A 23236-nucleotide genomic window follows, 5' to 3' on the forward strand; every position below is an offset into this window, starting at 1 on the left:
AGTCTGTTTGATTTCCATGGCACCAGATCATGTTCCTGGACTTTCAACAGCAGCCTGACGCCGTTCTTGAAGCGAACCGGTCCCAAATCCCCAGAAGATTGGGGAATGAAAAGAGATGTAAAGTTTAGATGTGTGGCAACAGCTAAACGCAGGGTCAGGTTTCTCAGAGCCCTGGCTATATTTAACCTACTGATCTAACACCAGGCAGAGAGTTTAAATGCCACCACTGCAGTTGGTGCGGAGCAGTTGTCGTCCACAGATCTTCTTCAGCACGAGCTCAGCTCCGGGGGGAAACACCCACACACTCTCGCAAGAACCGCGAAGGACCTATAACACTTTCAGAGAAGACAGAGAAGAGCCGGTGGACTCTAGTTTCAGCAAGATATGGAGCTTTTTGAGACCAACCCATACTTCTTCGCAGACCAGCGTTTTTACGAAGGTGGCGATAACTTCTTCCAGTCCAGGGTGACTGGAGGCTTCGACCAAACAGGATTTCAGGACCGAGGCTCCATGTTGGGCTTGTGTGGAGACGGAAGGCTGCTGTCAAATGGAGTTGGGTTGGAGGACAAACCGTCTCCATCTTCTAGCCTCGGTCTGTCCATGTCTCCTCAGGAGCAGCAGCACTGTCCGGGTCAGTGTCTGCCCTGGGCCTGCAAGGTGTGTAAGCGCAAGTCGGTGACCATGGACAGACGGAAAGCCGCCACTATGAGGGAAAAGAGGAGGCTGAAGAAAGTCAACGAGGCCTTTGAGGCTCTTAAGAGGAGCACGCTCATGAATCCCAACCAGAGGCTGCCTAAGGTGGAAATCCTGCGCAGCGCCATCCAGTACATCGAGAGACTCCAGGCACTGGTCAGCTCTCTCAACCAGCAGGAACATCAGCAGGGAAACCTGCATTACAGGTCCACAGCTCCTCAAGGGGTGAGTGAAGCTCAGGGAATCAGGGGCAGGTGTCCAATGTCATATACTGCATGCTATCAAACAGGAGTTATTGGAATGTGCTTCACATTAATTAAACAGGTGCTCTTTAAATATAATGTATAATTTTGTGGGTATGTAATGAATTTATTTTTCTATTGAAAATTAACCCATTCAGAAACACCCACAAATAATTCAACCTTTTCAGTTATATTTTGTCATTCATTCACTGAGAATATCTTAGAATATCTGTCAAGATGACAGTAAAGTCAGAAATGCAGCATGTATTGCTAAAAAAGAAAAAAAAGAAGAAAAAGAATACATTTATTTAAACTGAAAATAAGAAAAAGTATGGATTTTATCATACATAAATTAATTGAGATTATTTATCAAGATGTCGGTAAAGTCAGAAATGGAATGCTGAATAAATGCAGAATACTTAGATTTTTTAAATTTAAATTAAATTAAAACATAAAACTAAACTAGATTTTCTCATCGATTTAATAATTGGGAATATTTGTCAAAATCTTGGTAAAGTCAGAAAAAAAATAGTTATTTTATTTAAATAAATTAAGTGCCATGTATTTACGTTTTCAAAAACTGTCCTACAGTTTGAAGGTTTAATATATAGATATGATATATATTATATATAATAGAAAATGTTCAATCAAATGTGTAAAGGGTGATGGGTTGTTGGGTGCAGAGCTTGATTCATGGCTGGTTGTGAGGGAGATGTGGGATAGCTGGTGATGTGACTGACAGTGGTGTGTGTTTGTGTGTAACAGGTGCCGTCCTCTAGCGATCAGGGCTCTGGCAGCACCTGCTGTAGCAGTCCAGAGTGGAGCAGTGCGTCTGAGCACTGTGCCCCCACCTACAGCTCCACCCACGAGGGTAAGACCACCACATCTACACTAACTAGCCTGACATTTGAAAACATCCATTAAGCCACATAAAAGTGTTCTTATTTACATAAAAGAGGAATGAACGACTTGCCTGGCAAACATGTGACAGTGCTCTCTAATTTTTCAGATCTCCTGAATGACAACTCCTCAGAGCAAACCAACCTGAGGTCTCTGACGTCTATTGTGGACAGCATAACGGGAACAGAGGTGACTCCAGTCCCCTACTCAGTGGACATAAGCAAATAAATGTGGAGGGTGACACAAATGTCATGCTCAGACCACCTTTCACTGACCATAACAGCACTATCTATAACACCCAGGGTGAATTAAGAACCTTTTAAAAGTCATAAAAGCCTTGGGGGCTTAATTTCCAGACAAACATTGAGGTCCATAGATTATATTTCCAAATGTTTCTCATCTCTGTGGGAATAAGAACGAATTACAGATCAGCCTAATTCCTGCCGAAACATACGACATTCAGACAGGCGGATTCATAATTTAATAGTTTGTCCTTTTTCCCTCTCGATTCCTTTATTTTTCATTCTGTTTGTGTGTGCTTTATGCTTACCAACGAAAACAAAACATTTTGTGGGTCCAATGTTTTACTTCTGGCTTTGACCAATTTCTGCTTAATTTAAACTAGTTCCGAACGCCAGCCGTGTAAATATGTTCCTGTTTTCTACAGTGTGGTTTTGTTATTTTATTTTGTATTTTTTCAGTGTGTTTGGAATAATTTATTTGATTTTTATAATAAAGATTGACGTGTATTTGTATATATTCATTTTCTTTGTCCTTTGCTGATTTCATCATCGAATTGTCGTTTTGTTGGAAAGTACTTTCCCAGCATTCCTGTCCATCTCTCAAATACTGTATGCCTCAGTTTTAGGCTTCTGTGCATGACAGCACTAAAAACACAAATAAAAATCCATGAAATGGTCAATATTTATTTGATATATTCATATATAATTAGTGATTTGTGACCGCTTTTTACATTGAAAGTGAAAAAAAAAAAAAAAAAACCTCAACAGTATCTGAGCAGTACTAAACAAACATCACATCAAAAGAAAACAATCTCACTTGTGTGGAATCTGCATCTAGTCTATACAAAATTATATACATAAATCAGCTATTTACACACACATTAAACCTTACATGCACACACAAGAGAAAGAGCTTGTGAAGGGGCTAGACAGAAAGAGAGAGAGACCTGCACCTGTTTTACAGTTCACATTACTGTCAAAAGCTACAGAAACAAATTAGCGTAAAAATGAGCATCACAGGAGAACACGCTGCAAAGCAAGAGGCTTCAGTTACTCCACCACCATTGCATCAGGGGAACGTCTTGACATTGTATGAATGCTTGGTCCTCATCAAGGCATTTTTTTTTTCCAAGCAAGCCACCAAGTTTTCAAACAGATATTCAGCGAGCACGCTGAACATTAACGAGGCATTAAAATTAAGCAGAATCAACTAAAATGGCTGTGAGAGGCTAGGCACAATTGGCAGATAGAGCCTTAAAAAAAGAGCAGCACACCTCAGGACTTCAAGTTCAAGAGTTCGATTAGTGATATATTCCTTTAGATCTGTGGTAATGATGATTGAGAGTGAGAAAGAAAGAGAGGCAATAGATGCTACAGTGATTGTCAAGTTTAGTGGCATGCATGCTCCACCAGACGCCCTAATGCCAACAGTGACCCACACAGAACAAACAAGACTTGACCATCAATCATACTATTCACAGGATAGAATCATTTTAAGAATGACAATGTATTTCTTTTTGTGTGTGTATAAAATGAAAAAACAGTCACTTATATTAGTATATATTTTTTTTTAATTGAGAGCAATTCTTAAAGTAAGAACATGATTTGTCAGCATTGTGTAACACTCATAATACACATACACACATTTTCACACAGTACAGTAGCTGCCACAATAGCATAATACATCCTGTGAATTACAGAAAATACTGTCTTAAAAAAAGAACAAATGCCCAACAGACTGACAGGCGCTTTTCACCAGTTTGGTAGGTAGGCTGCTCCCGTTGTGATGCTGAATTTCAAGTGGCGGAGAGATCACACGTTTGTTCGCAGGTCCTACGGTACATGCTGGAAATCTTTTTTCTCCTGATGCTAAGTGGACTGAAGTCTATTGCTTTCCGTGATGCACGACGATATTTAGCATCATGGCTTTATACGATCTTAAAGTCCTGAAAGTGTATTACGTAGATAAGCACTGCTGATGTGAACACAAACACACATTTCTCCCGTCTTCCCTGGTGTAAGACATCGACTACAACACCATTTTAGCAGATTGAGCTGTCTAACTGACAGGAAACAGTCACAACTTTCAAATTCATGATATATTCATCTCCATATACAAGTCTGATATATATTTCCATAAAAAACATAAGAGCATTTTTAATTTTTATTTTTTATATATATATACAGAGACGTTGATTAATATCTTGCATAACCGAAGGGGAGAAAGCCTTACACAGTAAAATGCCAATGGCACACCCAAATGAGCAGACTAGCACTGACAGACTACAGGGCCAAGTACAGCAGTTAAGTACGACCACCACAAAGACTATATAACTGGGATAACTGGGAAACGACTGGTATGAGGAGATTTCTCCTTAACTGCTGCTATGCGTCTCACACGCTCAGAGTTCAGAATCCATCTTTCTGTCCCCCTCTATTGCACGGTGTCCAAGAAAGCTCTGTTGTTGTTCAGGACAGGGGAAAGGGGGAGGTTAGCCCTTCCCTCATCCCTTCAAGGTGTCCCCAGATTTTGGCATTTTTCATTCTCGATAGGTCGCAAGCATATGTCCGTACAGGTAGTGGGAATGCACTGGCAGGGAAATAAAGTCATAATTATAAAATGTGACATTTAAATACCTCATAATCAAACAAAATCAATATATACTTGAATAAAAACGGTCATGGGTTCATGTTCATATAATCCATGAGGCTGAATATATATAAATGAAATAAGAAAAAATGCTTTACGGATGTAAGGCTGCTGTTATGCGGTTGCAGCATAGCAGATGATGTTCTGATTGGTTACTACATTAGGTGGCTGCTAGTGTATGAACTTTCATTCAATTCTGTTTTATAGAGGTTTATGCCACTTAAGCTTTGCAATCATACACTCGAAAAGAAAACTGTCCATTCGTGTACTGGACGAAAAGTAAAAAACAAACAAACAAAGCATCTGCGCATCATTAAACATCTTCAGCTGAGCTGGGAGGCTGTAGTGAACAGCTTACCTGTTAGCGTGAGTGCAGTGATTAGTAAAAGCAAGTTAGCAGGAGTAAGTCCTGACAGCTGAGGGGTCTAGTCTCTGAGGGGCCGGGGGACCGGCTGCTGAACCACAGAGACACAGAAGGGAGAAAACATGCAGTGACAAACTAGAGGACCCTGACCTGTGCCATTAATATTAGTCACTTTAAACACATGCTTTCGCAGTCAATATGCACACGTTTTGCAGTTTTGTATGGTATATTGTAAAAGAGTTAGCAATGACACTACTTGTTAGTACTATAGTGCAACCATTAAAAAGCAATGTGCTAATGGCAATGCTGTACTCATTTCACCCTTGTTAAACACCCTGCCCCCCACCCCTTACTACCTTCTGGTTGCAGCTGTTTCTTGGGTACAGCCATAGAGGGGGGAATGGACATGGACATGGTGTTGAGGTGGAAGCCAGCGGGAAGAGTCTCTATGGATCCTTGCATCATACCCAGGCCCTGGCCTTCTCTCAGCCTGAAGCGCTTACGCCACGATGGAGACCTTCGGAATGACTTGTCATCACTCTGTTGAAACGGATGACATCACAATAACTGGGTTAAGCTGCTGTTCAAAACTACTACTGCATCAACATCTGTATTATTTCATATATGGCAACAGAGAAGTCAGTATCATAGCTAATTCTGACCAGTGCTGACCAAAGTACATAAACAGTACATCGTGAAATTTTAAAGACAACAGTTAAAAAATAAATAAAAAATCATTAGTTATATTACTATGATAGTCTTAGTCTGATGCTTTTGGCTTCATTAGAAAACATACATAAATAGACTATGACTAATTTACTTCTAGTGACCTCTAAAAATTCCATGATTTTTTTTTAGCTGAAATTCAACTAGAATCCAAATGTTTACCAACCTCTTCCAGGCGTCGATCAGTTCCCAATGCTAAGAGGTTATTAAATTCCCTCTCCAGAATCTGCCTGGCCTGGAAGACAGAGATACAGGACTTTGGAAAGACCCCCAGTATGCTGAACCTCCATGTCAGCTGAGTGAGTTTTGTATGCTAGAACATCAGGTAAGTGCTCCCCAAGAATGGCAAGCAGGTATGGAGCAGCTAGTGGCTTTAATCTGCTTTTTAACAGCTGTGTGGCTCCTCACCTGAGTGTTCTGCATGGGGATCTGTAGAATGAGGGCCAAGCTGCTGAAGTCAAACGTCTCATCCAGGGCAATGAGAGCTCCATGTACACCACTTTCCAGCAGGTTATTACTGTACTCTTTCAGACCGATATTCTGAATCCACTGCATCACGTGATCATTGGTCCACACCAGGGTATCTGGGACAACAGTGCATGCATTTGCCATTTCCTCAGCTAGACACAAAATGGTTCATTGGATTCATATTAAACTGACTCAGATGACTTCCATTATAGAGCTATATTATTTCTATAATGTACAGAGGTTCCATTCGTGAACCCCTGAGGATTGTCATGATTAGTATGGTAACTTGTATTTTCAAATAAAATTACAATAATATAATATTTTACAGTACAATTGTAATTCACAACAATTTCTGTCTTCATTTTTGTAAATCATGGTTAAACACCAACAACGACGATATTAATAATAATAATAATTAATGAGGGCAGGAATAGTCACAATTGAAAAAAATCCCAAAAGTCTATAAAATCAAATTAAGACACTTACTTAAAAAACATTAGATATTCTATTAACTTGCATGTTATGTGACCAATAACTGATATCAGAGAACCATGAATGTGAATGTGTCATTGATTGAAATATGAACTTAAAATCTCAGGGGATACTTCAAGGAAATATTTTACATCTAGGGGCTCGGGTGAGAAAGGATTTGGGAGCTCCTGCTATAAAACATATCAAAATATTGTATTCTCAACAACATGTATTGTTATACACAGTTTCTGTGATTTAAAATGACTTATACTGTGATATAAGACCACCTCTAACTCATGCACAAAACATTAAAACAAGTTTGGCTCTGTGTTTATAACAGCACTGGAAATCTGTGTTTAGGTTACAGTATATGTATAGTGTGATCATTTTTCACAGCTGGCTAGCCTGCTTTCTGTTTGTACTATCCTGTGCATGATATACTTAAGTGTGTGTGTGTCTTAAGCAGTTAATGCGTGTGTCTTTATGAAGACGAAAGATTTAAAAAAGCTGCGACAGCTGTGTCAAGTTCATGTGTTATGCTGAAGTTCAACTGGGGACCGTGCCTTTAAATGGATTTGACACTAAAAAGCTCAGCTGTTGACCTCAAACATTCCTGCAATCAAAATGTGGATAACAGGTACGGCCACTAGATAGTGCTCTTCCCTTCGTAACTTAGAAGAAATGAATCCAGAGTGTGCATTGATAATTTCTCATACCTTTGAGATCATGTTGAAAATCCTCTCTTCTTCGCTCCAGCTCCTTCCTGTCATAGTTCAGCCTTTTTAAGCACATGATGCCGTAATGCAAACTAGCCCTGTCGGGATGTAATGAATTTAGCAGTCCATACAAAGTCTGGTTCACACTGTGGTTGTTAAAAATGAGCAATCACTACAATCATTTACCGGTGGAAGCTGTCCACCATCTTGAGATGAGTTCGCAGATCTTTCTTAGTTAGGTGGTCCAACATACGAGCATCTACTAAGCACTCCATGAAGTAGCTGCGGTACTGAGGCAGGCCGAGACTGGGCAGCCACTCATTCCCAATCCACTCGTGGTTCATGTCACCATACGCCAGTGTCTGAGGAAGAACAGAGATATAATTTTACTGTGCCTATAAATGAATCTTATATGGGTTTATTTCAGTAATTTTTAATGATATCTGCAGAAATTTCCATTACAAATTTGAATTTTCACTCAATTTCATATGAAAATCGGACAAAAACTTTCTTTGTTTTTCCTACGCCATAAACATACCAAGCTAATAAAGGACTTTTACATTTACCGTATTTTTCGGACTATAAGTCGCACCTGAGTATATGTCGCATCAGTCCAAAAATACGTCATGATGAGGAAAAAAACAAATATAAGTCGCACTGGACTATAAGTCGCTTTTATTTAGAACCAAGAACCAAGAGAAAACATTACCGCCTACAGCCGTGAGAGGGTGCTTTATTCGGCTCAGCGTAGACTACAGGAGCATTTAGCAGCATAGAGCGCCCTCTCACGGCTGTAGACGGTAATGTTTTTTCTTGGTTCATTTCTATCGGTTCATGTCAAATTAATTTTGATAAATAAGTCGCACCTGACTATAAGTCGCAGGACCAGCCAAACTATGAAAAAAGTATAGTCCGGAAAATACGGTAATAGAAAGTGAAAACCACATAAAGGAAGTCATTGGAAGGCTCTTGTTTGCCCTTTCTCACCTGAGCCCAGCTTCCTTCCTCGTTCTCCTGTCAGACAGCATGTTAGAGCACAGAGGAGAGGGTTAACAATGCTCTCTTCCAGCTAAATAAGCTCAGTCCAGTCAGAGTAGATGAAGTGCACACCAAGCAACAGCGTCTGTGGTTGTTACTAGGCAACATTTATTGCAAATGCGGTTAAATATGAAATCATTTTGCAAAGCGGCAGGACGACAATCACACAAAAACATGCAAAAAGGTTTAATAAGCGCACTCTTTGGGGAGGATGGGGGTGGATTCAGGGGCAGCAGGCTGGGGGTTGTGAGGGCTGCGGAAGCGTGGCATATGCATGGCACCACAGGCACAAGGGAGTCACCCAGATGGACTAACCATTTTGGTCGAGGTTGCCATGTTTTCCATCTCCTCGTGAGTCACCCACACGTTTCCGGAAGACTGAACAAAGAAAAAGAGGCACAGACGCACAAAAAAATGATCACAAATGGCACAGTACTCATAAACACCTTTACAGCTCAATCCCTTTAAGGCAAGCAGGTCCAGTTGGCAGTCGTGTTACTAACACCCGCTAGGGAATTATTTTCCATGTATGTAATAGGTGTACACATGCCCACTTTAACCTGAATTGGGACCAAAATCACCAAGAACTTATTAATGTTTAAATAAAACAAAACACATTTTAGAACTATATTTTTTTGTAAAAAAAAAAGACGATTTCATTAATAAAATTTATTTTATATAAAAACTATCATACAATTATTCTGATTACTATAAATTATATAATTATAAATAATTTATTATTTGTAAATTAATAATTTTATATAAAACACACACACACACACACACACACACACACACACGTATATATATATATATATTACACTAATTATACATTTTTATTTTATATAATTATTTTATATAACTAATGATCAAAATAATAATTAGATAATACAATTACTATAACTGAATCAATTATTTTAATTATTATTATTATAAAAGATTAAAATACATTTTACAACAATATATTAAATATATTTCTGCACAAACTGCTATTATGAATATTATTTCATTATAAAATAACAGTTAAATAAAATATACAATTACTATGATTTTATACAATTATTATAATGAATTAATTATTAATAATTATTAAAAAAAATAGATTTATCTCTAAACCATAGCAATGAGACCGTGACGGGACTAGCACTGACTAACGTCTGATTCATATTTGTTTTCAGTTTGAGACTGTTTATATGAAGATGAGCAGTTTAAGGACAGAGCTCTTACTGTGTGTGAGGTGAGAGGAGCTGACGGACTCGTCAGTGACACCATTTCTTGAATGGCTAGCCTCAGCTTCAACCGATGCAGTGGGTTACTGATGCCGATCTCTCGCTGAATCTCTGTGTCTGATAGTGCTGACATGATGGCACCGCTCTTCACGTTGGCACGACACGCTGCCACGTACCAAGCTGGCATGCCCACCCACAGCTGGAGGATGTCAGAGAGAAGAACGTCAAGATGCATCTTCATTATCTCCATCATCATCAGAGCGAGTAAGTAATTATCATAATTATTGTTATCCGTATTCCCCCCCATGATTTGTGTGATTATAATCATGGAGATCATGAGTGCTGTGCTCATTACTGCACAGTGGGAGGGACAACGGCTGACGTCTTTGTACCTCGAGCCAGGAGACCACAGTTGGGCCGTCCCACTGAGCAAAAGGAAGCCCTTTCCTCCTAGCATCCTCCAGCAGTTCATGTCTGATTGCAGACAAAGAAAGGTCAGAGCTTAGAGCAAATATAACCCCAGAGACATCAATCTCAGTCAGTCTGAACATATGAAGCATACAGTGAAGTGGTTAAACATTATTTTAATATCAATTCTGGATGATATACACTTCCATGCAAAAGTCTGGAGTCATTCAAATGTATTAATGTTTTAATGTTATTGATACTATATATTTAGCATGAAAGTGGACCTAGGTTCAAATCAAATCAAATCAAATCAAAAAAATAAAAGTGTTTATTATATACACTAACATTTTGAATTTAAGCTCTGTAAGATTTATTATTAATAATTCATATTGTGAAATATTATTACAATTTAAAATAAAAATAAAGCTGAATATTCAGCAGCCATTACTCAAGTCTTATTCATTTACTTATTTGTAAAATTTATACTTTTATTAATTCGATCAATTATTATTAACTTATTTTTATTGTATTGGAAAATAGCACTAGGCTATTCTCCAAACATTAGTTATTTTATTAGACTGCATAGGCTATCCAATTTCCTCATCTAACTCCCAAACAAGAAGCTCATGTTGTTCTTAGAGCATTGCCAAAATGGACACACGCACACACACACAAACTCATCCACGTGGCAGGTGCTAATTAGGACACCTATTTTCTTCTGTCACGCTAATGGTCAGGGGACAGAGATAAGATGTGGAGATGAGGACAGACTCTACAAGATGGTAAAGTAGACTTAAATGAGGCCACGTTATTAGTCTACTAATATGTGTTATTTGTAACTTGTTTATCTGCAGGAAATGGCACTCTGCCATCCAAATGATTGGTCATTTGCTTTAATTGAGCTGTGTAATTGTAATAAGGTTTAGGTCCAATTAGTGAATGTCTCAGGGTGATTTGATGGGCATCAGGGTGAAGGATCTGTATTAGTGAGAATCACAGGGTGATAAAGCAGAGAGGACCTACTTTTTCTTCATCCTGCGGTCTCGCTCTGCTTGTGTGCCCAGTTTGCTCAAGGTCATGGTATCTCCAATGCCCATCTCAAAATCTCAAGTGTCACAACATAATAAAATGCAGTTAGTTAAGAATTATTCAGTCTTCTTTTTTTGATAGTTCTCTGTAAAAGTAATAAAAACAAGACATTTCCTGCATGGAATGTGCATGTGCCTGATTCTTGATACCTGGAATGACAGGTGGCGTCATCTGGCCGTCCCTGCTCAAAGGCTGATCTAAACGTGCTTTTTCCTTCTTGAAAAAGAGACGGCCAATAGAGGACTTTATGCCTTTCTTTTTGTTGCCCCTAAACAGAGAGAGAAAGAGAAAGTGAGAGAAAGAGAGACATTGTGTGGCTTAAAGCATCTTAAAGGGACACTCCAACCATAAATGAATATTCTGTCATCATTCACTCGTGACTTTCCAAACCTGAATGACTTTTTATTCTGTGGAACATATAAAGAATTTTGTACCCACCAACTTCCATTATTTGGAAAAAATAAAATACAATATTGCTTAGTCAGAATACAGATTTGGGTTGACATTAGAGTGAGTAGATGATGAGATTTTTGGGTGGACTATACCTTAAAGGGCTGTAGAAACAGTAATAGAGGTCAGGCTTGGTGCCCTTAATAACTGCAAGATTTGAATGCTTTAAAGTGGATGCAAAATTCACTTTTACTGTTGTTTGCATATAAAAGTGTCTTAGCAGTGTGTGGACACAACCATAAATAAATAAAAATCCATTCTACTATACTACTTTTATTTTAAATACCTTAAAAACCTAAACAGTCTCGATTATCAAGTACTTTTACATTTCTGAGCAGTTTGTCATACTGTTTAGACCCACAAACGCTGATGGACTGTCAGAGTTACCGAAGCCAAATCCATTGTAATGAAATCACTCCTCCCCTGACATCACCATACATTTGTGTAAAGCATTAAATCTTGATAGAGCTGGGCTGCTTTGAGATGCAGTTTAAATCCCAGAAATGTGGGAGTAGGAAGGACAGAGAGAGAATGAAAAAATGCACATCAGGTTTGATTTCTTGCTTTGATTCAAGTCAATTTGTATTAGTCTGAGTGTGCAGGACATCTTCAGAATGTCTTATTTAAATTAAATGAGCCAGACTACAAAAGTATTATTAGTATTCGACAATACCCATAGTAGTTCATGATATTATAAATAATATATGATCTGATAAATATAAGTATATATATAAATATAAGTATAAATATAAGTATTATTTATAAAATTTATACTAATATTCAAAAGTTTGGGGCAAGTACATTTTTGAATGCTTTTAATAGAAGTCTCCAATGCTAACCAAGGGTACAGTTATTTGATTAAAAATAAAGTATGTATGTTACATATCATTACAATTTAAAAGAGAACTTTTCTGTTTTAATATGTTTTCAAATGTAATTCATTCCCACTATGCTAAAGCTGAATCATTCTAATATGCTGATTTGACCTTATATATATATATATATATATATATATATATATATTTGTAGAAACTGTAATGCATTTTTGTTCAGGAATATCTAGAACATTTAAAAGAGCAGCATTTATGTAAAAGCTCTATGGAAAACAGCATCTTTAACCCTTTGTTCTATTAACCAAATATACTTACACGCTTAAAACGAAATAAATATGATAGAAAGTTAGAAATGATCTGCAGTTGGTGCAATTTAATTGAAGATTTTTTTTATTTTTTTACCAGATTAAGATTAGTACATATATTATTAGTACATATATAATATGAACTAAGATTAATACACATGAATGTGGTTTAGACAAGCAATTATTATTATTATTTTTTTAACCTATAATAATCAAAATATTTTCAAAGATTTAAGGTCTGCTTGGCTCACAAGCCTGTGGGGTATTGCGCATGACACACCTGGAGGTGTATTACAGAACAAATGTGGGTCACATATGACTTGAACAAAGGCAAGCTGACAGAAATTAACTAGTTTATAGACCCATAGTCTCAAGAGCAGTTGAGAGTGTGTGGGAAAATCTCTATAACACTCTCACTTGTCCTCAAGTGTTCCTGCAGGGAAAATTATGTCTAATCCAATCAGAGAGGGATCTATTAACACCAACACCTGAGATGTGATTGTCTGTGGATTTGTTTATGCGTTTACCCTCGGCCATCCTCAAGGCTTCCTGTTAGCTGAGCGAAGTTCATCTGGTCTAGTCTGAGACTGCGGGGGGAGGAAGGGGGCGACGTCTCACACTTGATGGTGGTCTTGTCCTCTCGGGCCTCCACAGGGGACTGGGACAAAAACACTCAAACTAAATCAGCTGGATATCGCCTCGTGCAAAAAACAAATGACATTTCCCTCATATCCCTGAACACAAACTCATCAATACTTAGTCACCTAGAAATCAACACACACACACTTTCATATTAAGTTCATATTTTTCATCCTCACGATCTAATGCACACACACTGAATTAGCACAAGCAAGTAAATATTCAGTGAAGTCATTAAGAGATGTATGACACTTACAGCCACTTGTCTGCGATGTTTCCTTAAATCACTAGGCTGAAGTGTTAGCAGGAATAAAGAGACAAAGGAAAGTGCAAGGTGACAGATGATTTAGTGCTGTCAGTCTTAGAAAAAGGTGTTTTAACAGGGTTATCACAAAGTAAAAGCATTGCAATGTAAAGCAAGTATCACCAGGGTCATGATGCCCAATTCGTGGGCTGCTGAACCGGAAGTCAGTTTGGGTGTGGATCGGCCGCTAACGGGAGGCGATGAACTGGCCAGAGAGAGGGCGGTGACGGAGGTGGGGATAGAGGAGCGTGGCCGCAGTGTCACGTTGAGGCCATCCATGCTGCCACTGTTCACTCGACTCTCAATCTCATCTGCCCGGAGATCTGCTGATTCTCTCTCTACCTGGATCATTCTGGAACAGAAGGAAAGAGCGACTCAGCACCTGGATGGCAAGAATAGCATTAATTCACTCCAGAAGGCCTTTTTTCACCAACCCCCCCCATACCTAGGATGGACTGAGGGTGAGAAAATCATGTGGTAGTTTGAAATTTTGGGTAAACCATCCCTTTAAAAGTTTAAAACACATACCCGAATCCCCAGACAGTACATTCTCTCTGCAGAATACACTACAAATCAAAGCCAAAGTCAAATCATAAGTGGGTCTGAAGAGCAGTAGGGACATCCGTGATCCTGCGATTGTAGAATCCTTAAAAGTTCTACTTTTAAATAGTGTATTAAAACATGTGACACACAACTGTATGCCTTATTTAAGTGTATAATGTGTAACCATATATGATTATGTATATAATATATACTACATACTATATAATATACATTATATTATAATGGTGGCTAGAATTAACTTTGAAACCAAAAATGCATTATTAATAGCTTTATAGTTCATGTATTCATAGTAATGTATTGAGCCTTTAAAGAAAATGAAGGCCGAAAATGTCTCCTCTTGATGTATGTTAATATACATGCAGTGGAAGCATATTCTGTCGATCCCTTAAAGGGATAGTTCCCCCAAAAATGTTGACATCAGAGGGTCAGTTAGAATTTGTTGAAGCATCGAAAATACATTTTGGTTCAAAAATAACACAAATGAATGCACTCACAACAGACCCGGAAGAAAAGAAAATGCTGAATAGTCGAAATTTGTGTTATTTTTGGACTAAAATGTATTTTTGATACTTCAACAACTTCTAACTGACCCTCTGATGTCACGTGGACTACTTCGATGATGTTTTTATTACCTTTCTGGACATGGACAGTATACTGTACATACATTTTCAATGGAGGGACAGAAAGCTCTCAGACTAAATCTAAAATATCTTAAACTGTGTTCCAAAGATAAACGGAGGTCTCACGGTTTGGAAGGACATGAGCGAGGGCGAGTCATTAATGACATCATTTTAATTTTTGGTTGAACTAACCCTTTAAGAGTTTAAGCCACAGCTCAGGTTGTGGGTCATCACTATCTGCACAACGCAGCACAATTCAGGTGATAGCGCTGCTATTGTCTGGCATTTATATTCATCCAAAACTCGGAATCAATCTGTGTGATGGGCATATTAAACTTGCAGACCCACAAATATTGTCATATATGACAGATGGTCTACCGCAAGTGCTTTATGCTGCTGAAAGGAATCCAGACAGCTCGGTATCAGAACAAGCTTCAAAGCACTGTTTGGATGGAGACTGAAGTTTTTGGCCTGGCTGACAGTTTCTGTTACAGATCTTGTTATATCTGTAGGCCGCCGGAGCACAGAGACACGCAGGTGCTCTTTTAGTCTGCATGCAGGGCCTAACTCATTCTGGCACAAGCTCAGATCAATAAGACAAATGAATATGGCATTTCAGGGATCTAAGCTGATGATGCCCGAGGCAGATGATTCGATTTCATGCAAGTCACAAGAAATGTCAGATTTGAAGCATTCATATACTTAAGCAAGCACTGTATAGTGTAACCCGGAAATGTTAAAGGAACTTTCTACTGTTTTAATACGGTGTCATAAGCTGGCAGCAGTTAAAGGGTCTATATGCAACACTTTTGTAACAAATTATAATTTCTTTATAACATTAGTCAGGGTTTCGTCAACAACAACAAAAAAAATAATAATACAATTAAACAGCCTATTATATCTACTGTACCTTTAAAGTGCCCCTATTGTGGGTTATGAAAGGTACTTTGATTTGAATTGAAAGGTAAAAAAAAAAACGTTTATTGTCTTCTAATATCAATTTATTTTTACATTACTGTATTTTCCGGACTATAAGTAATACTTTTTTTCATAGTTTGGCTGGTTCTGCGACTTATAGCCCAGGTGCGACTTATTTATAAAAATTAATTTTACATGAACCGAGAGAAATGAATCAAGAGAAAACATTACCGTCTACAGCCGCCAGATGGCGCTGTGTTTTTGTGTTTTGTGTTTTTTTCCTCATCATGACGTATTTTTGGACTGATGCGACTTATATTTAGGAGTGACTTATACAGTAGTCAGAAAAATACGGTACTTGCTTAACAACTCTGAAATGATTCGCTCAACGTTACATTTTTCAAAAACCCCTCCTTTGCGTGAAGCTAATCTGCGGTGATTGGTCCAATTGGTCTCATTTCCATTTCATCATGCCTGCAATTCCTGATAAAGCAGCGTTTGTGAGTGCAGTGCTGCTTTGTGTACAGCGTTACTAGGGAAACAGCTATTTTTACCGCTCCCAAAGCAGCACCTAGTGGAAAGAATGAATTAGTATTTTCATTCATACCAATGCGAAAAGACCAACAAGTGGGCGGGCAATATGCTAATGTTTCATTTTTTTTGTCAACAAGAAACGGTTTGAGATTCGCTTAAAAAAAAACGACGAGATTCAATGATTCAGACTTTCTGTGAAGAAAAATAACTTTATACACAGTGCACTTTTAGATTTAAAACTTGGCAGGATGTTTTCACTTTGTTACACACTGCATGAAAGGTCAATTTTTAAGACTTATGCAAATGAGTTCTGCTGATTGGCTAGTGTCTGATGCTATACAGCTGCTAAAACAAAACAAAACAAAACTACAAAACGATTTCCATATTATGTCACTTTTTAATAGTCTATATTTCAACCTGATCTCTTCATTGATGGCATCTAGCTGTTCTTGTAGCATTAGGGCAAGCGTCTGGGCGTCTGAGTGCCCGCTGGGGGACATCATATCAACTGAACTGAAGATGGTCTCGCGGTCGTCATCGTCCAGGTCCGACAGCTCAGTGTCGCTTCCCATTAGGTGAGTACGGCTCGCCCGCAAGCTGGAAGGCTGAGAGCGATCCCAATCCTGCTCCACCATCGGCAGGATCTAGGAATAAAGACATGGATCAGAGCAAAAAGGATTTTACAAATCAGGCTTCCTGATATTAGTGTTTCAGTAAGATCCGACATTCTCTAAACATTATTATTGTGAATTAGAGAACCTGGAACTTACAATGAACACATCCAATGAGGCAAAAGAAAAGAATAGAGAACAATTCATTTAGAAAAAGGCCAAAAGTGTCTTCATTTATTCCAGTGTTAATACATATTACATGTCAGAACAGTTTTGGTTTAAGACAGTTACAGATGGAGATGTACAGTAAGTGTGACATTGACACCTTCGTGGGTTCATCCCTGAGTGCCACCAGTCGACCTTTCTGAGCCCGTCGTATGACCCCTGTGGAGGAGTAGTGATCACCCTGACCTTCCACCACTGAGAAGCGCAGGTCTGTGGCACTGCCAACATGAGACCTAAGACAGGGTCAACAGAGAGAGGCAGATGAAGAGGCTCAGACACCTAACCTGGCACATGCTTACAGCAATATCACTTTTAATGAGCAGATTAAAATAGGGCTCATATTTTAGTTTATTTATATAACAAAATACTATCAACGTTTTAAATCTGAATGTCACCTAGAATGTGTTCCGTCTCCAAATGCCCCGCTCCTGCGCTTCAGATGATCGAGTTCAGCCCGTAACTTCTCAATCTCACCAATAAGCCTCTCCTAAACAACCAGAAAATATTTGGATAGTCAAGCAATCTCGAATCAATAAAAGTCTTTTAGAATAATGAAAAATCACACTTTAAGGACTAAAATGAATGGAGACCAATATATATATATATATATATATATATATATATATATATATATATATATATATATATATATATATATATATATATATATATATATATATATATATATATATTTTTTTTTAAATAGAGATTATATTTTTAATAAATGAATACTTTATTTTGTAAAGATTAATAAAATTTATCAACTATAGCAAAGTCATCTATAATGTTACAAAAATTTATATAAAAAAAAAGTTGGAGTAATGATGCTGAAAATTCAGCTTTGCCATCACAGAAATTACAAAACTGAAATACTAAAGGCCAAGAGCTGTTTAAGAATAATGCAAAACATAAAAAATGGTGACCATTCACAGGATATATACTTATACACTTCTTTATATGTTCATATAAATATCTTAACTTAAAATCTTGATGTTAATTAAGAAAGGTCCATGGACAAGTTATTCTCCTCAGTTATCTCCTCCATAAAGCCGCTTGCACCGCGCTCTTTTGTCCCTTAATATTTTATTTTGGTGCATCAATATATTAAATTATTTGGTATATAAATCCATGATCTGCACTCAACAACAATGGTCTTCTTTTTGCATTTTATTTTACTGTGTTCTGTCCTCAGATATCCCTCGAAATTTGAACACTGTTGCTCATGCCCTGCAGATCTATGAGCTGATATTAATGAGCAGTGGTACCGTACCTTGTTGTGATGGAACTCTTCCAGTTGTTTTTGGGAATTCTCCAGGTCATGGATGAGTCCATTCTTGATTGGGAACAAAGAAAAAAAGACAAACAAAACAAAGTTGAGACCAGATGACCTGCACATTCTCTCTCTCTCTCTCTCTCCGTGTGGTGCTTCAGACTGTCACTTCACATCTGGCCACTCATTCTGTCACGGTCCGTTCTGTCCTCTCATCTTACAGCTCAAAAAAAAAAAAAAAAAGAAGAACTGGGTTCTGTTCATTAAAGCTGAATAGGGAGCATTTTTATCTCTATTTTTTAACAAGCTATTTCCAAAATATGGCCGTGCATTCTCTAGGATGAATGCATACTATAAATATGGACATATATAAATATATATTTTATTTAAATGTTTTTAAGAATTAATTGCAATACTTTCTCAAGATTAATGTGCATTAAGATTTTTTTTTTATATAAAACAATAACATGATTTTAATAATTTTTAAGATGAACGTGCATTCAAAATTCAATATTTATTTTTACATTATTTTCTTAGTAATTATGTTCAAGGAAATGGACTTGTATCTGCCAATGTGGAAAAAATTAAGTAATTACAAATATAATTAAAAATATTTTCTTAATGTCTTTCTCTCTCACTCTTGTAAGTGCATGTAAATCTATAATTTGCTGTTATTAGGTCTGGAAAACCAGTTGTCAGTTTGTGGCTGTTTGGCTTTAATGCTTTTTAAGCATCAGATGATAACGGTCAAATGTGTACAGCAAGTGCAGGTGGGTATGGTAAAATCCATACCTTGTCCTCCAGTGCAGCCATGCGCTCCTTCAGGTGCAGCTGAAGCCGTTCATTGGACTCGGTGAGGAGACGGTCTACAGTGTCAGACAGACGTTTGTTATGCTCCTCGTTCATCTTCTCCCTCTGCCGAGCCTTAGTAAGAGTAAGAGCGAGCAGAGAAGACCAAAGCAAGAAAGAAAAAAGGGAAGCATGAAACAACAACAACCTTTATTTTAAAAAAGTAGAGTTTAGATGCAACCCTAATTAAACACACCTGATCCCACAAATCAAGTTCTTCAGGCTTATTTGAAAACTATATTTCATGTGTGTTGAAGAGGGGTTGTAACAAAACTCGCCCTCCATGAATTGAGTTTGACACCCCTGGATGCCTATATTTTTATGAACCAATAGAGGGCAGTATTACACCCTGGTGCACTGTGATCATATTCTAGGAGTTTTATGTCTGATTTTTTACAAATTAAAACACATAGATACCTCTGAAAGTTCACATTTTGCTTCAGTGTTTAATTCTAATTTCTCACAGTTTTAAGGGGGTTTCTAAGAGGGTTCATTTTGTGATAATCTTTCTAGAAAATGAAGAATGACGGTCCTTGGAGTTGAATGCAGGGGTGGTGACTTTTAAACACAGTTGCGGTGGGATATGGGCACTCAGTTGCCTGGCAACAAAATCTTAATTTTCTTTTGGTGGCAGTGGTCTTTAAAATGTAGTCAACACAAAGAATTGTGACTGTCGGGAAAGAACTGGAGCTAGTCTGAGGTGTAAGTATCAAGGTTTAATTAAGTCTGAAGGAGGATAAGGACTCTCTTTGACTGCTTTAAGTCATTACAACCATCAGCTCACACACAGGAGGAAATTAACCATGCATGAATTATTCAAAATCCAAATATAGCAGCCAATTACAGCTCTGCTCTCACTGGGGGTGGGGAGATTCATCTGTAAGATTGGCTAAACAATTTCCCATATTCTCAGAGCAGCAACATGCGTGTGTATTTGTAAAAGAGTGCTAGCTTATCAATATTTGTGTGCCTCTGTAGTGTGTGTAAAAAAAACACAAGAAAACACATAGCATAGGCTAATCAGAGTGGTCAGCCCTCCGAGTCTCTACAGTGAGGTCAAACACACCGCCTGCAGGCCTGGTCAACACGTCTTCCACACACACACACACACACACACACACACACACACACACACACACACGCACACACACACACACTATGAAATTAGGACCATATACTAATACTGTTTTAATATAATTGTAATTAAAATCCAGACTATCCTTCAAACCCAAACAAAAAGAAAAGAAGGGTTTTTACTGTTTTAAAATAAAATATCTGTCACCAAGCTCGACTGACTCCTATTCTATTGTTAAAATATTATATTGTTAAATAATATCAACAGATCATTTTTTTTTCTAATATACTAGTAAATGTTAAAATAAATGCATACATGCAAATAAATGAATCCAAATATAGCACTATGGACTTTTTTTATTTTTATTTAAGAACAACTGTTAAGTCTTTTCCCTAACAGGAACCATCTAGTAGATTGTAGGTTCATATCAAGTTTTGTGGAGACATTTTTGGCCACACATATGAACATCCACACAAAAAACACTGAGAGTCTCAACAGTGTTCATTCTTATGTGCACTTAAACAAATAACCTCACGCACACAGCGTAATGAACCAAAGCTATTCACACTCTCCCATTTTCTCCCTTCCATCATCCTTCAAGCGATCTCATCTTTCCACTATCCAACATTCTTTCAATCAGTGACACACTCTGCACCCCTGTTTTCTGTTGGTGTCGTGGCCCCAACCCGGTCCTCACCCTGCCCAATTCTTGGTTCTTCTCTTCTAGCTGGGCCTCCAGTTGGCGTAAACGCTCCTCGATATTTCCATGACGCTCCTCCGCCTGCAGGAAACACTGACATTAGTGTACAGAGCAACAGCAGGGCTAAAACCTTCAGATTAGACCCTTCGCATTTCAGAAAAAAGAGGTTTTCAAAATGAAAATAAGGCTATGAGGCATGAAAGTACTTTTTTTTGTGTATATTGTTGTATAGTTTGGCTTCTCTGGCTAATGTCTATATCCCAGTGATGGCATATACAGTAAATGGGATCTTAGGAAGGATAAAGTCTCCATCTGGTTTAAGGCCAGCCATGGATCTGTATCATAGGTACATGAGGTGTATGACAGGATGCCACTGACTGAGAATGATACAAGTTGCCATTTTTAATTATCTGCATAAGCGAGACTATAAACAAAACCCCACTGCCTCTCTGCCACTCTGACAAGACATTTGGCTGCCTCAGAAAAACACTGTCATCCACAATTCTCGCTGATGTTAAGATGAGACGTGACTGCTACAGAGTGTGGATTATCTAAACTGGCGAGAGATGGAGATGGAAGTCTGTAGAAGAGAAATATCTGCTCTACCTATGTTTGATGGCTGATGTTTTATTATATCCAGTAGAGCTGTAATTTTTATTTATATATTTTAGTCTTTTTTGGACACTTAAAGGACACTACTGATGGGAAAAAGGGTTGGAACAGGATGAAAAAATAATGACTTCCATGGAGCACCCTGTCTCAGTGCGTCGGAAAACACATTGCCTCACACTAGGCTTCAGGTCCGATACCATATTTCAGGATTCAGATTTTACTTTGGACATCAAGTGGAAACACAACACCATAAAAACCCAATTTAGACAGTAAATTCAATTAATTACTCAATTAATCAATTACCTAACTGTCCAAATTATAGGTCCAAAAATATTAACATGATATATACAACAAGTGTAATTTATCCATTAAGCTGTTATGTCTGTCTTCAAACACATTGTCGTTAACTAAAATAAATCTGAAATAAAATTTAAAAAAAACTATTTTAAACTAAATGAAACCTATTGCATTGGCAACTAACTAAATTAAGTTTTAAAGACTGAAATAAAAAAATCTAATAGAATCAAAATAGAAACATTAACAAACTACAAAACATAATCAATTTAGAACGTACCAGCAACCCAAATTTGGGTCTTGAGTCCTGACCCATCATAGAACTTATAGATGTTTCTCTAAATCATGTCTCAGTGGGCTAAAAAGTCCCACTTTTTAAACAGCTTATGTTGCTCATCTCTTATCTAATCCTGCTGTGTAATCTTTTAGTGTCAGTTTCCGTCCTTCTTCACCTTATCATGTTGTTTCATCACCGTCTCAGAAGGTGTTTTCCTCACAGAAAATAATCTTACGAAGTGACACTCTCATTTTTTTTCCTGCTGCTGTTGTCTGGAGAAATGATTGAGTACTGGCCTTGGTGAGGGCGGCCACTCTCTGGGCCAGTTCAGCCTCCACCTCGGGCAGAGTCTCTGCCTTCCTCATGGTCTGCTGTAGCCGCTGATCCGCCAACTCCAGCAATTCCTGAAGGTGTCGTACCTTCTCCTCGCTCTGATAAAAAGACATGCGCACACAAACAAATAAGACAGTGGGTGTACATTCATGTAAACAACATAAACACCCCAGTTTTAGTAGAAAACACAGATATTATATACCCAATAGATGTATTACATGGTAAGACCCACACAAGGTTTCAAGGAACTCAAAACATAAACACAAAAGAATATATACCATAAATGTGAATAGTAAGCAGCACACATAAAATACAAAACAAATAAGTGCACATAAAAACAATCTACCAGTGTACTAACACACACAAAATACATACACTTGATTAATTAGCCAATTCCAACATTTTATTATACGCTCCTGTTCAAAAGTTTGGGGCTGATAAGATATTTAGGTTTTTTGAAAAAGTCTCACCAAGTGCTCACCAAGGCTGCATATATTTGATCAAAAATGTGCATATATTTGATCTGCATTTATTAGACCAGTCTTCGGGCTTTACATAATCATTCAGAAATCATTTTTATATTCTGA

At 37.8% G+C, this 23236-nt stretch overlaps 2 protein-coding genes across 14 annotated transcripts in view; one reads left to right on the forward strand and one right to left on the reverse strand.

Moving 5' to 3' along the window:
• Positions 1-203: 203 nt before the first annotated feature.
• LOC113055226 (myogenin) lies at positions 204-2598 on the forward strand. The gene is made up of 3 exons (XM_026221329.1): positions 204-918; positions 1701-1806; positions 1945-2598. The coding sequence occupies exons 1-3, from the start codon at positions 385-387 to the stop codon at positions 2061-2063; spliced, it is 759 nt and encodes a 252-aa protein (XP_026077114.1). The 5' UTR covers positions 204-384; the 3' UTR covers positions 2064-2598.
• Positions 2599-2886: 288 nt separating this feature from the next.
• The window catches only part of LOC113055227 (liprin-alpha-2), an 82566-nt gene continuing 62216 nt past the window's right edge, over positions 2887-23236 (reverse strand). For 2 of the 13 annotated variants that reach the window (XM_026221334.1, XM_026221330.1), the window contains exons 8-30: positions 22613-22747; positions 21131-21214; positions 19302-19433; positions 18510-18572; positions 17635-17726; positions 17340-17472; positions 16821-17047; positions 13891-14119; positions 13720-13755; positions 13352-13482; positions 11386-11504; positions 11171-11252; positions 10132-10213; positions 9738-9938; positions 8826-8888; positions 8460-8486; positions 7659-7834; positions 7473-7570; positions 6226-6401; positions 5984-6052; positions 5448-5631; positions 5086-5182; positions 2888-4667 (exon numbers count right to left, since the gene is read on the reverse strand). In XM_026221334.1, the coding sequence (XP_026077119.1) occupies positions 5121-5182; positions 5448-5631; positions 5984-6052; positions 6226-6401; positions 7473-7570; positions 7659-7834; positions 8460-8486; positions 8826-8888; positions 9738-9938; positions 10132-10213; positions 11171-11252; positions 11386-11504; positions 13352-13482; positions 13720-13755; positions 13891-14119; positions 16821-17047; positions 17340-17472; positions 17635-17726; positions 18510-18572; positions 19302-19433; positions 21131-21214; positions 22613-22747 (2601 nt within the window). In that variant the 3' untranslated portion in view covers positions 2888-4667; positions 5086-5120. Of the gene's footprint in view, positions 4668-5085; positions 5183-5447; positions 5632-5983; positions 6053-6225; positions 6402-7472; positions 7571-7658; positions 7835-8459; positions 8487-8825; positions 8889-9737; positions 9939-10131; positions 10214-11170; positions 11253-11385; positions 11505-13351; positions 13483-13719; positions 13756-13890; positions 14120-16820; positions 17048-17339; positions 17473-17634; positions 17727-18509; positions 18573-19301; positions 19434-21130; positions 21215-22612; positions 22748-23236 lie in introns of those variants that run through there. The other 11 variants (XM_026221332.1, XM_026221336.1, XM_026221340.1 and 8 more) reach the window with 11 other exon arrangements.

The sequence above is a fragment of the Carassius auratus genome, chromosome 36 (assembly GCF_003368295.1).
Source record: "Carassius auratus strain Wakin chromosome 36, ASM336829v1, whole genome shotgun sequence".
In the NCBI taxonomy this organism is placed as follows: domain Eukaryota; kingdom Metazoa; phylum Chordata; class Actinopteri; order Cypriniformes; family Cyprinidae; genus Carassius; species Carassius auratus.

Coding starts and splice junctions, on each gene's coding strand:
- LOC113055226 (XM_026221329.1), top strand. CDS start 385: ATGGAGCTTTTTGAGACCAACCCATACTTCTTCGCAGACCAGCGTTTT. Junction 919..1,700: donor GGTCCACAGCTCCTCAAGGG/GTGAGTGAAGCT, acceptor TGTGTGTAACAG/GTGCCGTCCTCTAGCGATCA. Junction 1,807..1,944: donor CTACAGCTCCACCCACGAGG/GTAAGACCACCA, acceptor CTAATTTTTCAG/ATCTCCTGAATGACAACTCC.